General features: G+C 44.6%; 1 protein-coding gene across 2 annotated transcripts in view; it reads right to left on the bottom strand.

Annotated features, from left to right (window-relative positions):
• LOC110502559 (attractin-like protein 1) overlaps positions 1-18,656 on the bottom strand; it is a 349,969-nt gene that overhangs the window by 72,620 nt on the left and 258,693 nt on the right. Inside the window, exon 28 of one of the 2 annotated variants that reach the window (XM_036960140.1) lies at positions 8,304-8,414. In XM_036960140.1, the coding sequence (XP_036816035.1) occupies positions 8,304-8,414 (111 nt within the window). Of the gene's footprint in view, positions 1-8,303; positions 8,418-18,656 lie in introns of both variants that reach the window. The other variant, XM_021580677.2, reaches the window with a different exon arrangement.

The raw sequence follows: 18,656 nt of genomic DNA on the forward strand, positions 1-18,656 counted from the left end.
TTTTATTTGAAGGCTTTTATGTTTTTGTTAATGTTGCGTGCTGGATGCTAACGCTAATGCTAACGCTAAATGCTAACGCGAAATGCTAACTCTAGCTAGCTACTTTTACACAAATGATTGTTTTCCTATGGTTGAGAAGCATATTTTGAAAATCTGAGATGACAGTGTTGTTTACAAAAGGCTAAGCTTGAGAGATGGCATATTTATTTCATTTCATTTGCGATTTTCATAAATAGTTAACGTTGTGTTATGCTAATGAGCTTGCTGATAGATTTACACAATCCTGGATACAGGGGTTTTTTCATAGCTAAACGTGACGCAGAAAACGGAGCGATTTGTCCTAAACAAATAATCTTTCAGGAAAAACTGAACATTTGCTATCTGAGAGTCTCCTCATTGAAAACATCTGAAGTTCTTCAAAGGTAAATGATTTTTTTGAATGCTTTTCTGTTTTTTTGTGTAAATGTTGCCAGCTGAATGTTAATGCTAAATGCTACGTTAGCCATCAATACTGTTACACAAATGCTTGTTTTGCAATGGTTGAGAAGCATATTTTGAAAATCTGAGATGACAGTGTTGTTAACAAAAGGCTAAGCTTGAGAGATGGCATATTTATTTCATTTCATTTGCGATTTTCATGAATAGTTAACGTTGCGTTATGGTAATGAGCTTGAGTCTGTATTCACGAACCCGGATCCGGGATGGGGAGATCAGAAAGGTTAAACAGGTCAACATTCACAAAGCCGCGGGGCCAAACGGATTACCAGGACGTGTACTTAAAGCATGCACGGACCAACTGGCAAGTGTCTTCACTGACATTTTCAACCTCTCCCTGACCGAGTCTGTAATACTTACATGATTCAAACAGACCACCATGCAGCACTTACGGCATCTGACCGTAAGTGCTGCATCAGATGACCTTGCCTCCACAATCACCCGACCTCAACCCAATTGAGATGGTTTGGGATGAGTTGGACCACAGAAAGAAGGAAAAGCAGCCAACAAGTGCTCAGCATATGTGGGAACTCTTTCAAGACTGTTGGAAAAGCATTCCAGGTGAAGCTGGTTGAGAGAATGCCAAGAGTGTGCAAAGCTGTCATCAAGGTAAAGGGTGGTTACTATATGATTCCATATGTGTTATTTCATAGTTTTGATGTTTTCACTACTATTCTACAATGTAGAAAAATAGTACAAATAAAGAAAAAACCCTTGAATGAGTAGGTGTGTCCAAACTTTTGACTGGTACTGTATAAAAAAATTCAAAAATAATACATAACTCTCACATTAGGGGGGTGAGTGGGAATAAGACATGATAGGCTGAACAGTGCTATATAAACAATAACATTTCTGGCCTGTATTTGGCCACTTAGGCGGCTGACGCAGCAGTTCTGGATTCTTAGACAGGGCGCTTGCTTGCCAAGAACAGTTCGGCATATTTTGGGGTGTAAAACATACGTGTTGATCCCTCGCCAGTCACCTTGGACCGGGCTGGGAAGAGGAATCCATATCGGATGCTGGCCGCCCTGCATTAATTGTGCAGCTCATCAAACTCTTTCCGTTGGTTCCTTACCTCTAAAGTAAGATCTGGGTAGAAAGACACCCTGTCTCCGTTGTAGTTAAGGGGGAACTGTTGACTTGACAGCTTGTGGATGAGATCCCAGGTATAAAGGGTAGTGCAGCTGTGCAATGAATGGCCTTGGTAGTGCTCCCTTGGCTGGCATCGTTGCTTGTAATCTATGTGATCGGCCGATCAGGAAGGGCGTTTTGTGTTACATCCCCAGCAGTGCCGGTATCAGTTCCGATACAAATTCAGTGGGTCTCCATTTCTCAGAATGCGATTTGAGCATTTCCAGTCGAGCTTTCAGGGCTTTGTTGTCATTTTGCACTGTTTCTCAATGTCCTGTAGCCTGGCCTCGTGATCGATTGTGATCTGCTCGACCTCATGCACCCTGCCCTTGATTGCCTTCACAGTTTCTGTCAAAGTCCCAATACTCTTTGAGATATGAGCCAACCTTGTGTCCACCTTCATGAGTTTATAGTGGCCAGTAGGTCACTCTGAGTGGGTTCTGTAAGGAGCTCTTGGGAGCTAGCATCTTCAGCTAACTCCTTGTGGGTCAGCGATGTTGGCATTGGTCTGTTGTCTGTCTCGTCCAAATTATCTTGTTTAGCGCCGCCTATTTTGGTGCCTTTTCCTCGGCAGAAAATGTCCGAAATTATAGGTTGTGAGAGATTAAGAGCAATATGAATTTGTTTAACAATTGAGTAGAGCTCTAACAATCCATATATTCCATAGCACGCTCTATAGCACCCCCCCACCATGTCTTAATTTCAACATAAAAAAATATACTCTTAGCTTTCATTTGACACCCAATTTGACATGCTCTTATGAAGTTCACATGTTGGTGCTCATAGCTATGAAGCCTCTCTCACCCAATGTTGGTGTTTAAACCACCACACCCACACCGCCACCCAGCAAATGAAATCTACAATTCTTGTTTAATACATTTTTGCTTACTACATGATTCCATATGTGTTATTTCATAGTTTTGATGTCTTCACTACTATTGTACAATGTAGAAAATAGTACAAATAAAAATATTTTGAATGAGTGGGTGTGTCCAAACTTTTGACTGGTACTGTATGTACAATTAATAATTGACAATGATGGAATGTGTGTGAGTGTGTAAATGTGTTTTTGTGGGTGCTTTCATGTATTTCTACGTGTAGCTTCAGATGTGGGTTTATTCCATCTGTGTTCTCTCTCCCCTTGTTCTCTCTCTGATGAGATCATTGGCTTTGTGGGTGCTGATAAAACACACAAGTAAAAGGCTCCAAACACAGCCCATTTCTCCCAGGTGTCATAAATATTCTTTATCTCCTTGCTGCTCCTTTCATTACCCTCCGCCCCAGCGCATTAAATCCCCAAGATTGGAAAATAAATACAGCGCATTAAAACATTAGATATGAAAATTGATTCATTTCTCCCCTTTAAATAGCATTATGAAAACCCCCAGCGCCATATATCACTCTGGGATGGAAGGCGAGATGTGTCCGGGCGTCTTACAGATGCTCGTTCCTGTAGGCTCATCAGCTTTACGACGTTACGTGGATGTTATGGATCTGGTATGTACGTGATTGATACTGATGAGTTACCTCTTGTTTTATTCTGTGGCCCAGTCATTTGGAGCACCGTGATTAGATTTAGAGGAGGGTGGGGGGGGGGGGGCTGTGTGATCTACCTCCGAGATGGGTAGTTCACTGGTTATGGTTATTATAGGCTCAAGACTGGGGTCTTTTCCCTTAGAATAAAACTGGTTGTCTTTGTGCGTATGTCATTCAACTCTTGACAATGCTTGTGTGGCGTGCTACTAGGGTGCACCCCCCTATCTATATTGAGGGGACCGCAGAGGAGAAGGTGGAAAGCTTCAAGTTCCTTGGCATATACATCACTGACAAACTGAAATGGACCAGCCACACAGACAGTGTGGTGAAGAATGCGCAACAGAGCCTCTTCACCTCAGGAGGCTTTAGAAATTTGGTTTGTCACCTAAAACACTCACACATTTTTACAGATGCACATTTGAAAGCATCCTGTCGGGCTGTATCACCGCCTGCTACGGCAACTGCACCGCCCGCAACCACAAAGCTCTCCAGAGGGTGATGGGGTCTGCCCAACACATTACAGGGGGCAAACTACCTGCCCTCCAGGGCAACTATAGCACCCGTTGTCACAGGAAGGCCATCAACCACCCGAGCCACTGCTGGTTCACCACGCTATCATCCAGAAAGCGAGGTCAGTACAGGTGCATCAACGCTGGGACCGAGAGGCCATCTGACTGTTAAACAACCATCACTATCACATTAGAGGCTGCTGCCTATAAGCATAGACTAGGAATCACTGGCCAATTTAAGGAATGTTTACATATCTGGCATTAAACATCGCATTTGTATATACTGTATTCTATACTATTCTACGGTATCTTAGTCACTTAATGTTTACATATCTGGCATACACCTTAGCCAAGTACATTTAAACTCATTTTTTTACAATTCCTGCCATTTAATCCTAGTAAAAATTCCCGTCTTAGGTCAGTTAGGATCACCACTTCGTTTTAAGAATGTGAAATGCCAGAATAATAGTAGAGAGAATGATCTATTTCAGATTTTATTTCATTCATCACATTCCCAGTAGGTCAGAAGTTTACATACAGCCAATTAGTATTTGGTAGATTTACCTTTAAATTGTTTAAATTGGGTCAAACTTTAAGGGTAGCCTTCCCCAAGCTTCCCACAATAAGTTTGGTGAAGTTTGGCCCATTCCTCCTGACAGAGCTGGTGTAACTGAGTCAGGTTTGTAGGCCTCCTTGCTCACACACACTTTTTCAGTTCCGCCCACAACTTTTCTATGGGATTGAGGTCAGGGCTTTGTGATGGCCACTCCAATACCTTAACTTTATTGTCCTTAAGCCATTTTTCCACAACTTTGGAAGTATGCTTGGGGTCATTGTCCATTTGGAAGACCCATTTGCGACCAAGTTTTAACTTCCTGACTGATGTCTTGAGATGTTGCTTCAGTATATTCACGTAATTTTCCTCCCTCATGAGGCCATCTATTTTGTCCATCTATTTTGTGAAGTGCACCAGTCCATCCTGCAGCAAACCACCCCTCAACATGATGCTGCCACCCCTGTGCATCACATTTGGGATGGTGTTCTTTGGCTTGCAAGCCTCCCCCATTTTCCTCAAAACATAGCGATGGTCATTATGGCCAAACAGTTCTATTTTTGTTTCATGATCTTTGTCCCCATGTGCAGTTGCAAACCATAATCTGTATTTTTTATGGCTGGATTGGAGCAGTATCTTCTTCCTTGCTGAGCGGCCTTTCAGGTTATGTCGATATAGGACTCGTTTTACTGTGGATATAGATATTTTTGTACCGGTTTTCTCCAGCATCTTCACAAGGTCCTTTGCTGTTGTTCTGGGATTGATTTGCACTTTTCGCACCAAAGTACGTTCATCTCTAGGAGACAAAACGCGTCTCCTTCATGAGCGGTATGACGACTGCGTGGTCCCATAGTGTTTATATTTGCGTACTATTGTTTGTACAGATGAACGTGGTACCTTCAGGCATTTGGAAATTGCTCCTAAGGATGAACCAGACTTGTGGAGGTCTACAATTTTTGGCTGATTTCTTTTGATTTTCCCATGTCAAGCAAAGAGGCACTGAGTTTGAAGGTAGGCCTTGATATACATCTACAGGTACACCTCCAATTGACTCAAATCATGTCAATTAGCCTATCAGAAGCTTTTAAAGCCATGACATAATTTTCTGGAATTTTCCAAGCTGTTTAAAGGCACAGTCAACTTAGTATGTAAACTTCTGACCCACCAGAATTGTGATACAGTGAATTACAAGTGAAATAATTTGACTGTAAACTATTTTTGGAAAACTGACTTGTGTCATGCACAAAGTAGATGTCCGACTTGCCAAAACTATAGTTCGTTAACAAGACATTTGTGAAGTGGTTGAAAAACGAGTTTTAATGACTCCAACCTAAGTGTATGTAAACTTCCGACTTCAACTGTACTGTTTCTATACTATTCTACTACATCTTAGCCCGTTCCGCTCTGACATCGCTCGTCCATATGTATATAGTCTTAATTCATTCCTACATGGATTTGTGTGTATTAGGTATATGTTGAGTAATTTGTTAGATATTACTTGTTAGATATTACTGCACTGTCGTAGCTAGAAGCACAAGCATTTCGCTACACCCGCAATAACATCTGCTAATCACGTGTATGTGATCAATACAATTTGATTAGATTTTTTTTTACTGAGTAAGTGCAGGAACTCAACCCAGCTGTTTTATTCTGTGTGGTATTTGTGTACCACTTCCATTTCCATGCCGTTCACTCCAGTTCAGAGACAATGAACAGGATCCAGGTGTGGTGTTTGTGTGTGTGTGTATGTGAAAGGGCTGTGGGTGTTTTAGTAAGCTACCTGTCAGGTCCACTCTGGTGTGGTCTAACAGGCCGGTTTTACAGCAGTCTGGGGACTAGAGAGCCCTCAGGTCACCGATGAATAATAACTGCTCCAGACATCCTTTATCAACGGCAGGGGAGGGTAGGGGAGAAATGATTGGAGCCCAGGACCTATTTTAATCACCTTTGGCCTCAGGCTACACACCTACGCAATGAATCTCTCCACTTTGATGTACCTGGATCACAGGGCAAGGCGTCTCCTCAATACTACAGACCCAGGCCAAGGCAAAATACCCACACTGGATGTTCGATTTGGTTCGATTGTCTTCTGATGATACCGCTATTGTCTGTCTTTATAATGACATGCCACATTACTTAACCTTACTCGTTCATAGTCTCTACTTTAGATCGCTTGTCTTCCATAGACCACTCTGATGACATTAGGAAATAACTTATGTTTGTGTGGTTTTTCATTGCATACTTGTCTGATTTTCTGCAACCATTTAGAGACAATTTGCATGCACATAGATGATTTTAAACCAATGAATATGTTAGTAATTCATGCCTCCAATGACCTCTGTCTTGTTCATCTTAACCAGATGCCGGTTTTGAAACAAAAATGGTGTACTGTACTTCTCTGAGTAAATAACAGACGGTCGCTCGTTTGCCTGACTTTTACCAGATGTCAATAATTGCAGCTGGTTCTTAGAAGATTCTCAGGAAAGGGAATATCTTTGAAACACTCTTAAGTTCATCTCGCATGTTCTGAATAGCATAATTCAGAACAGTGTGTGAAATACAGTTTTACCAGCGCCTAGAAGCTGTGTGAAAAACCTAATCTCCACTTAGCGCACATTAGCTAACTGCTCCACTCATGGTCATTGAGAAAGGGCTTAAGCCACTGTGTTATCCATCTGTTCAGAGGACAGGTAAGTCAACATGTGCCAACCTCCTCACGTGTATGTCCATTAAATACAAACACAACACTGCATTCAAATAAATTACACTTATCAATCCAGTCATTTTTTGATATGCTGTATGTACCCATTCCTGCAGCCCCGTCTCTAGTTTTTGGGACTTTAATCCAATTCCATGCTTTTCGCTGCTAGTAAAATGTCATCTGCATATCAAAATGCAGAGTAAACATTTGAAAAGCCCTCCTGTGCACCTTTTGCAAATGGCTTTGGCCAAAATACACCTGTATATAAAAACACAGGTCCAGAACTTGCTTTTACACAGTAACTGTGTAAATGATGTATGAAATCCGATTATGAATCCACTTATTTTCCCGCAAGTACACTGTTGTACACAATTTTCTTATTTACTATGCAATTATGCTAAATAGTCTCTGTGGAGCAACACCAGATGTTACTTAATTAACCTTTACGTGAAGATACCGTTCCATTTCAATGTTTTTCACCTTCAGAAGCTCAAAATGGGAGAAACAGGAAAATAACAACAAAAACAATTTTGGGTTGGACACCGATGAATGCTGTAGAGTTAGCTATGGGGGAAAACACTCCTCTAAGGTCTTACTGCTAACATAGGTTATGTGACCATGCAGTATAATACTACCATCTACTATATTAATAGGTATACCAGGAATAATGCATTATCAGAGCATACTTTGCCCCCCCCCCTGACACTCACTATCAATTCCATTAAAGCCGGATGTGGACTGGCCGGCAGGCGGCAGCTGTTACAGAGATTTGTGGTAGAGCCGGTAAATCTTTTATGAAGCAAAGACCTGGAAAACTCACAAAACCACTAAGGATTTTCAGAGGTAGATTATCAGATCATACGCAATACCCATAGAGGGTGTGTGGGAACACAATTCAGGAAGTCATATATAGGAGGCAAACTAGTTATACCCTTTTCATACTACTGAGACTAGCCGAGCCAAGATTAGCCAAGCTGTACTGCGCTGGGTTGGTTATGAATCCATCATAGTTGCTGGAACGGTGCTGAAAAGGATAACATGAAAGGACCTAACCCATGTTATTGGGGACACAGCAAGAAAAGGAATTGGTTTTCAGAATGTTCATATTTCTTAACAAATTAGCTTTTCCGGATATGGCCACGCTAAACTCTGGATATGTTCTTTGTTGTGTGAATTCCCACAATGACTTCAGTATTTGTTTAAGTTGGCCACATATGTTTTGCATTTCAAGTCCTGAAACCCTGCTTTCTCACACCCACGCTCCAGTGTCTACACACAACAGAGGATACTGTGGGCGATCTCGGTGCCAAGCCTGTATTCCACGGTATCACCATCGCGGTGGACAACAATATGCTAATGAGATGTGTTAGGTACCCACCTCCACCTGCCCCTGCAGCAGCTCTTCCTGTTCCTGGCCGACGCTTACATCCAGCGCCACGGCAACCGAGGCAAAGGGACGGCTGGCCATCTGCTGTCGCTCCCGCATGAGCTGCTGTAGACAAAAATGAGAAAGGGAATGAGAGAGGGGGAGTGAGAGAGAGCGAGAGAAGAGGACCAGAGGAGAAGAACAGCAGGGGGGGGGGGCAGAGGGGAAGAGAGGAGGGAGGAAAACTTAATTAATGAGGAAGTGGCAGATGAACAAAGCCTGTTTGAGTCAGACGCTGAGCGGCTTTTTATCAGCGTATGCTCCAAACACCCCGAAGAAAACAAACACAAACAGAGACAGAGTGGGAACAATAGTGGGGACACACAGGAGCCAAGCAGGGCCTGGCTTGATAGGGACCACACAGACACACAGGATCCAAGCAGGACCTGGCTGGAAAGGGACCACACAGACACACAGGAGCCAAGCAGGGCCTGGCTGGATAGGGACCACACAGACACACAGGAGCCAAGCAGGACCTGGCTGGATAGGGACCACACATACACACAGGAGCCAAGCAGGACCTGGCTGGAAAGGGAACACACAGACACACAGGAGCCAAGCAGTACCTGGCTGGATAGGGACCACACAGACACACAGGAGCCAAGCAGTACCTGGCTGGATAGGGACCACACAGACACACAGGAGCCAAGCAGTACCTGGCTGGATAGGGACCACACAGACACACAGGAGCCAAGCAGGACCTGGCTGGATAGGGACCACACAGACACACAGGAGCCATGCAGTACCTGGCTGGATAGGGACCACACAGACACACAGGAGCCATGCAGGACCTGGCTGGATAGGGACCACACAGACACACAGGAGCCAAGCAGTACCTGGCTGGATAGGGACCACACAGACACACAGGAGCCAAGCAGGGCCTGGCTGGATAGGGACCACACAGACACACAGGAGCCAAGCAGGACCTGGCTGGATAGGGACCACACAGACACACAGGAGCCAAGCAGTACCTGGCTGGATAGGGACCACACAGACACACAGGAGCCATGCAGGACCTGGCTGGATAGGGACCACACAGACAGACAGGAGCCAAGCAGTACCTGGCTGGATAGGGACCACACAGACACACAGGAGCCATGCAGGACCTGGCTGGATAGGGACCACACAGACACACAGGAGCCAAGCATGACCTGGCTGGATAGGGACCACACAGACACACAGGAGCCAAGCAGGACCTGGCTGGATAGGGACCACACAGACACACAGGAGCCAAGCAGTACCTGGCTGGATAGGGACCACACAGACACACAGGAGCCAAGCAGTACCTGGCTGGATAGGGACCACACAGACACACAGGAGCCATGCAGGACCTGGCTGGATAGGGACCACACAGACACACAGGAGCCATGCAGGACCTGGCTGGATAGGGACCACACAGACACACAGGAGCCATGCAGGACCTGGCTGGATAGGGACCACACAGACACACAGGAGCCAAGCAGTACCTGGCTGGATAGGGACCACACAGACACACAGGAGCCAAGCAGTACCTGGCTGGATAGGGACCACACAGACACACAGGAGCCAAGCAGTACCTGGCTGGATAGGGACCACACAGACACACAGGAGCCAAGCAGTACCTGGCTGGATAGGGACCACACAGACACACAGGAGCCAAGCAGTACCTGGCTGGATAGGGACCACACAGACACACAGGAGCCAAGCAGGGCCTGGCTGGATAGGGACCACACAGACACACAGGAGCCAAGCAGGACCTGGATGGAAAGGGACCACACAGACACACAGGAGCCAAGCAGTACCTGGCTGGATAGGGACCACACAGACACACAGGAGCCAAGCAGTACCTGGCTGGATAGGGACCACAGAGACACACAGGAGCCAAGCAGTACCTGGCTGGATAGGGACCACACAGACACACAGGAGCCAAGCAGGACCTGGCTGGATAGGGACCACACAGACACACAGGAGCCATGCAGGACCTGGCTGGATAGGGACCACACAGACACACAGGAGCCATGCAGGACCTGGCTGGATAGGGACCACACAGACACACAGGAGCCATGCAGGACCTGGCTGGATAGGGACCACACAGACACACAGGAGCCAAGCAGTACCTGGCTGGATAGGGACCACACAGACACACAGGAGCCAAGCAGTACCTGGCTGGATAGGGACCACACAGACACAAAGGAGCCAAGCAGTACCTGGCTGGATAGGGACCACACAGACACACAGGAGCCAAGCAGTACCTGGCTGGATAGGGACCACACAGACACACAGGAGCCAAGCAGTACCTGGCTGGATAGGGACCACACAGACACACAGGAGCCAAGCAGGGCCTGGCTGGATAGGGACCACACAGACACACAGGAGCCATGCAGGACCTGGCTGGATAGGGACCACACAGACACACAGGAGCCAAGCAGTACCTGGCTGGATAGGGACCACACAGACACACAGGAGCCAAGCAGTACCTGGCTGGATAGGGACCACACAGACACACAGGAGCCAAGCAGTACCTGGCTGGATAGGGACCACACAGACACACAGGAGCGAAGCAGTACCTGGCTGGATAGGGACCACACAGACACACAGGAGCCAAGCAGTACCTGGCTGGATAGGGACCACACAGACACACAGGAGCCAAGCAGTACCTGGCTGGATAGGGACCACACAGACACACAGGAGCCAAGCAGTACCTGGCTGGATAGGGACCACACAGACACACAGGAGCCAAGCAGTACCTGGCTGGATAGGGACCACACAGACACACAGGAGCCAAGCAGTACCTGGCTGGATAGGGACCACACAGACACACAGGAGCCAAGCAGTACCTGGCTGGATAGGGACCACACAGACACACAGGAGCCAAGCAGTACCTGGCTGGATAGGGACCACACAGACACACAGGAGCCAAGCAGTACCTGGCTGGATAGGGACCACACAGACACACAGGAGCCAAGCTAATTGACCGAAGGTGGTTCAAGTATTTGAATTACATTTCTGTTTTTTTTTCTGTGAGCTAAATAACACAGACATCGCAGTCTCTCTAGAGATGAATTAGATCCAGCCTGAACTGTGCGATGAAGTAGGGAGTTGTATTTTCCAACAAGCCAATATTCTATATAGTTTAGAGCATAAAACGTGGTAATTAACTACAATGACCATAATCCATTGCGCATCTACTTATTGGGTCTGTGTTTCTTTTACGCCTGCTACGGAAGAGAGAAGAATGTGCGATCGTGAGGTGATATGGAGAGCAGCTGTTGCTTCGCGAGGTACCTCTACCTGAAAATGCATGATCTAAGTGACTGATAGTTGGCATTCAGCCATCATAAAAGTATGCATTATTTATGTTGAAAAACTACAAAATAGTGATTTTGTCAGCAGCATAAGCAGCAGCTTTATAAAGATGAGATGATGACTTGGAATGAAATAATAAAGTCATCAAATAAAACAAATGTAATATACACAACAACTGCAATATTGTATTAAAGTAATGTGAATAAATTATGGTTAATAAGTGATAAGCAGCAATGGGCCGTCACTACCATCATGGGACTTTTATTACATGTTTTATTCTGCATTCAACCCACATAATGCATAGTATATTTAATGTTATGATTATTTTTTAAATTTTTTTATTGAAAAACGTGATTATATTTTAAAAATCGAACCGACCTCAAAAAGCACTAATCGCTCAGAACCAGCACACTCACACCTCCCTCTCATGTATATGACTGTACACACACGCAAATATACCCACACATACACCCACATATTGGGCTATTGTTTCTAGTGTTCCTTGTGTTTTAGCTTGGGGGTAATCACCTGTTCTATGTAAAGCACACTTGTTTTAGAGCGCTTATGCATTATGTTGGTCTTACATCATCAATGTTTTCCTCATTGAGTTTCAGTAGAACGTCCTGCTAGAGACATACCTTACTGGGCAATTGTAATGGGGTATACTGTATATCAACTATACAAAAGCTGTTGCAATGACGAAGGAATACCACTTGGATCAGACTTGGATCAGAGGTGCACAGTTTTTCACTATGCCATAGATGGCATATCTGTGCCAGGTAGTACATGTGTGTTAACTGTTTTGACATAGGCTGGAGTCTGTTTGTATAACCAGTCAACAAGTATTTTGTCCAAAGAGTAGGAGTTATGTTTGCATGTTTAAGTTAGTATAACCCTTGATCCTTGACCCTGACATGTGGTGGGTGTCTGTGTGCTAACTTGACTATCACAGGATCCATGTCTGACATTTATTCGGCATTCCTAGTTAACGCTACCTATCACATAATGCCAGTGTCTGAGGGCAAGTAACAGAACACTACAGCTCACTCAAGCGCTATGGCATGTAGTGATGTGTAACCTGTCCATTTCTGTTAGTCTGCCTGGAACACTAACCTGTCCTGCATTGTCATGGCTGTGTCTGTTAGCATGGCTGCTAGCTTGATGCCACTAGCACAGCACTGAGGTGTATGTGGTTAAAGGGAGCAGAGCAGTGTGTCTCTGTCTGTTAGCGTTAGCTTCTTCTCACTATCCTCTAACCTGTCCCTACCGCAGGGTTGGCGTGAGAGACAGTGAACTGGTCAGGGTGAGCTAGGTCGGAAAGTAGAGGCTTGGTTAATCGGTCTGGACAGTCAGAGAGGCGATCATAAAAGGGAAGGCGGAGGGCTGGGGCTGTGAGTCCAGTGGATACTGTGCCCTGATAGAGCATGTGTATTTTATGTCCCCTGACAAGTCCTTCACAAGTCAAGAAGTACAAGGTGGTATCTATATCGGCTGCCGGTAAATGACCCATAAAACGCCTAATTAATTTCAGAATGCTGTAAACAACGACAGGCAGATATGAGAGGGGACGAGAGGTGAGGGGCAGAGGAGAGGAACTGACACTTTGGACCAATAAGAGCAAACCTGTTTTTCCTATGTGCACAGATAATAACAAACATCATTGAAGTACCTGCAATAGGACATTTTGAGGGCTGTTTAGCAGACTGACAATGGGGCTCCAAGTAGTGCTCAATGATTTAAATGGAGTGAAATGGCAGCTGGCCAAAGCGTGAGTAGACTAGGTCTACTAAATTCATACTCTGATATCCACTAAACTTCTATAACCTATAACCCTACCCTTCAGAGGGGCACTGAGCTGCAAATCTCAATCAGTGGGGACCAAAAAAAAAAAAGAAAATCATCTGTGCTTTGGCTACAGAAGTTGACCCATTTTCAGAATCAGAAAAATGGAATATGACAAAGTAATGATTTTGGGGGTATAGAGAGGCTTTGACAGGAGATTGGCTTTTGTCCAGCAAACCACTATTCTTGAGCGCATGCATGTATGCACTCACGCACACACCACACACACACACACACACACAAAGACTGCTGATGTAGTAGAAATACCAAGCTCATTGAGAAGACATTTCTCATGCTATATTGCTGCAGTGAGAGCCAGTAGATATATGGCTGGAAGAGGATGGACCTGCGGTCCTGCCAATCTGCATCCTAACTGGATTACTTAATCAATGACAGCCTCCTCTGGGCTTACCCTGATTCATGTCTTAATCAGTGATTAGAGGAGAACTGCAAACAAGACCTGTCCAACTCTTAATGAGACTCCCTGTGTTCATCAATACAGCCCTGGTGAAGAGGAAAGTGACATTTGGGTTGAGGATAATACTACAACCATCTAATGTTTGATTCAATCTCATCAGACTGGTTCTATGGAAACAAAGATAAAGATTTGAGTGTTTAAACTGAAGTTTTACACGTCCACCAACACATATTATGGTAGCTATGAGTATGATTATCTGATTCTCTAATAGAGGTGTGCTAGAATGGAAAAAGATGTTCCCCTTTCCTGCTACCTTCTCACCGTAACAGCAGATCTAGGGAAGTCTCTTTAAAGACTTTGTCCAAGTGCACACGCCTCATTATGTTGCCCTTGACGACCGTCAGGAGACAACACGTTGGACATTGCTGGAGCTCTACACTGACGCAGACACAATTGATATCCTTTCAATTAATCATTCATTATCTCCTTATTAAACCTCCGTCTTCTGGCTGACGCTCGGCTTGGGATGAGAGGAGCGATAGGATAGGCGGCGGTTATTGGCATGAAATATTTAAACAGGCCTTCTATTGGAGTGAAAGAGAGGGGTCCCCTGAGATGGGCTGTGATTTGACAACAATACAGCACTATTAAACCAGACCCGTTGAGTCCTAAACTCCCTGCATCCCACACCTCCGCTGTATGCTGCTGGGCATAATATCGAGAGGCGATAACAAATATAATTTCCGCCGTATTTGCAAAGTTTCCAATCACATTTGTCTACTTGTTGAAAGAGGGTGAGAAATCTCATCTGTGCAAACAAGGGCACAGATATACCCCATAGTGGGCTTCATGTTCTGAGAAGAGTCACTTTTGGCAAATAAATGGGTTTAAACTTTGAAAAAGTGGCTTTTGGACAAATGTTTTGAAATGAAAAGCAAATTGACCGAGAAGTGGAACAGTCTCCATAACAATGACCATCATAGCCAATCAACGGTAGCAGTGACAGTGTTTTTACAATTGAAAAGAACACCTTTGGGATTGTTTAATCATGCAACAGACATTCGAGAAACGATGCAGCCTGGACTGGAAGGGCAGAATGTAAGCAAAGTGAATAGGAGCAGGTTCCACAGGGCAGTTGCTTCACTATAACGAGTGAGAAACCTCTGGTAGTCAACTACAGCAGAACGCTGAGCACAGTCAATGCAACACATTTACCTTCCCAGAGACCTTGCCAAATCATTCCTCCTTCAGTGTGTGTAATAATGTGAGGGAGACAGAGAAAGCTCTTCTACTGTTGTGTTTATTGAACTGGACAGAGTATACCAGAGTACACACTGATCCACTTCCACTCAGTCATGTAACGACCTGCTAATTGGATAAAATCATTTTCCTGCTAAAGTCCTGTCACATACTTATTTCTGCCCTTTAAGATATGAACAAGGGACAGTATAAGAAATAGAAATGGATCCTCTGTCCTTTTCCTCACTTCTCTCCACCCCCTGCCCTCACTCACAGCTAAAAAAACCCTACCATCTGAAATGACTTATCCTGAGGACAGTTCCTTAGCACAGACAGCATTAAATATTCCCTCAGACAGATGATCACACCTACTGCATTCCCACAAAGGTGTGTGTGTGTGTGTGTGTGTGTGTGTGTGTGTGTGTGTGTGTGCGTCAGAGCTAGGTGGTTATCAATAAAGAGGACCTACAGCAGGGTTCCCCAACTGGCGGCTGTTGGTTCTAATACCACTTTTAACACACAAAAAAATTGTGTTGGACATAAAATACTGCAAAAAAGACCAGCGAAATCAGCTCCAAGTGATTTACATTACCACGCATAATAGAGATATATACAGTGCCTTGCGAAAGTATTCGGCCCCCTTGAACTTTGCGACCTTTTGCCACATTTCAGGCTTAAAACTGTATAAACTGTATTTTTAACTAATTTTTAATATAAAACTGTATTTTTTTGTGAAGAATCAACAACAAGTGGGACACAATCATGAAGTGGAACGACATTTATTGGATATTTCAAACTTTTTTAACAAATCAAAAACTGAAAAATTGTGCGTGCAAAATTATTCAGCCCCTTTACTTTCAGTGCAGCAAACTCTCTCCAGAAGTTCAGTGAGGATCTCTGAATGATCCAATGTTGACCTAAATGACTAATGATGATAAATACAATCCACCTGTGTGTAATCAAGTCTCCGTATAAATGCACCTGCACTGTGATAGTCTCAGAGGTCCGTTAAAAGCGCAGAGAGCATCATGAAGAACAAGGAACACACCAGGCAGGTCCGAGATACTTTTGTGAAGAAGTTTAAAGCCGGATTTGGATACAAAAAGATTTCCCAAGCTTTAAACATCCCAAGGAGCACTGTGCAAGCGATAATATTGAAATGGAAGGAGTATCAGACCACTGCAAATCTACCAAGACCTGGCCGTCCCTCTAAACTTTCAGCTCATACAAGGAGAAGACTGATCAGAGATGCAGCCAAGAGGCCCATGATCACTCTGGATGAACTGCAGAGATTTACAGCTGAGGTGGGAGACTCTGTCCATAGGACAACAATCAGTTGTATATTGCACAAATCTGGCCTTTATGGAAGAGTGGCAAGAAGAAAGCCATTTCTTAAAGATATCCATAAAAAGTGTCGTTTAAAGTTTGCCACAAGCCACCTGGGAGACACACCAAACATGTGGAAGAAGGTGCTCTGGTCAGATGAAACCAAAATTGAACTTTTTGGCAACAACGCAAAACGTTATGTTTGGCGTAAAAGCAACACAGCTGAACACACCATCCTCACTGTCAAACATGGTGGTGGCAGCATCATGGTTTGGGCCTGCTTTTCTTCAGCAGGGACAGGGAAGATGGTTAAAATTGATGGGAAGATGGATGGAGCCAAATACAGGACCATTCTGGAAGAAAACCTGATGGAGTCTGCAAAAGACCTGAGACTGGGACGGAGATTTGTCTTCCAACAAGACAATGATCCAAAACATAAAGCAAAATCTACAATGGAATGGTTCAAAAATAAACATATCCAGGTGTTAGAATGGCCAAGTCAAAGTCCAGGCCTGAATCCAATCGACAATCTGTGGAAAGAACTGAAAACTGCTGTTCACAAATGGTCTCCATCCAACCTCACTGAGCTCGAGCTGTTTTTGCAAGGAGGAATGGGAAAACATTTCAGTCTCTCGATGTGCAAAACTGATAGAGACATACCCCAAGCGACTTACAGCTGTAATCGCAGTAAAAGGTGGCGCTACAAAGTATTAACTTAAGGGGGCTGAATAATTTTGCACGCCCAATTTTTCAGTTTTTGATTTGTTAAAAAAGTTTGAAATATCCAATAAATGTCGTTCCACTTCATGATTGTGTCCCACTTGTTGTTGATTCTTCACAAAAAAATACAGTTTTATATCTTTATGTTTGAAGCCTGAAATGTGGCAAAAGGTCGCAAAGTTCAAGGGGGCCGAATACTTTCGCAAGGCACTGTATGTGATTATATAAAAATGTAAGCAACGTTTGATGTAATTAGGTTTCAGTCATTGGTTTGGGCTTTGTGCGGTCAATTTGACCATCCGCTCAAGAAAAACAAATCAGCCCACAGCTGAATCTAGTTGATGAACCCTGACCTACAGCATCCCTTGAGGGCAGGCTAGTGCAGCGGTCCTTAGTGCCACCTCCAGACCCAAGAGACAGGCCTGTCGGATGCCACCATCAACAACCCACATAACAGCGTTGGAGAACTGAGCCAATGCCAAACACCCCCTTATACACACACACACACCCCAGTGCTCTCGGGGGAGACTGAGACAGATGGGATGCTAATGCTAATGGGACACATGGCTAAATGGACTAAATGGGCATTATAAACACTGTTCCCCTGGAAACCAGTGGAAGCCACCAGCGGCTCCCTACACAGCCCTACTCTCCAACTAACAAAATAGCAGATTAATGCCCATCAATTTCCAAATGTGCCACAAAAGCAAGCATAATTGTCAGACGTGACCTTACTGTGACTGTGGCGCAATTTTCCTTCCAGCTGGTTGGCTGGCTGGGTTCATCGGCCAATTACAGCCCGCAGATGCCCTCGTTAAATTACCTCATTTTAATTAAATTAACCGTGTCAGGTAAAGTCACCTGACATGTAAATTAAGTGTCAAGGGTCATCTCTTTCTGTGGGTGACAATGGCTTGGACTAGGTTTCTATTTCATGCTCGATCACACAATGGTAATGTAGGGAAATGTTTAATTACCACTCTTCTTCCTCTTATGTTGCTGTCTCTCAGACCCCGTTGCTCTTACTCTGGTGATGTGGATGGTAACCTTGAACCATTGTCTAAATACTGTATGTTGTCATCTGCACATCTCATGCTGGAGGCTTGCTATTTAAATGATCTTTAAAAATAAGGTAGTACCCCTCGTGTTTTTTTTTACCAACGCCCTCCCTTCTTTTCTCCAGTACACAACCCTATTACCACAACCTGGGATGATGTCTATGGCTGAACCTAAGCCGGCCCAGAGCTGGAGGCCATGGACTGATCCAATTACAGAAGGCCCAGATCCAACAGCACATCAATGGGCAGAGAGCCTGTGAAATACAGTATGACTCAGCAGATTTAGCACCAGCCCCCAGCTTCATCTCAACATATCTTTAACAAGGAGCCCACCCAATCAATCCCCAATCAATAGCTATCTGGGGCCAATGCAGAAAGAGAAAGGCCTGGCCCAGCGATATCCTCATCCAGGGAGCT

This window comes from Oncorhynchus mykiss, chromosome 23 (assembly GCF_013265735.2).
Source record: "Oncorhynchus mykiss isolate Arlee chromosome 23, USDA_OmykA_1.1, whole genome shotgun sequence".
Taxonomy (NCBI): domain Eukaryota; kingdom Metazoa; phylum Chordata; class Actinopteri; order Salmoniformes; family Salmonidae; genus Oncorhynchus; species Oncorhynchus mykiss.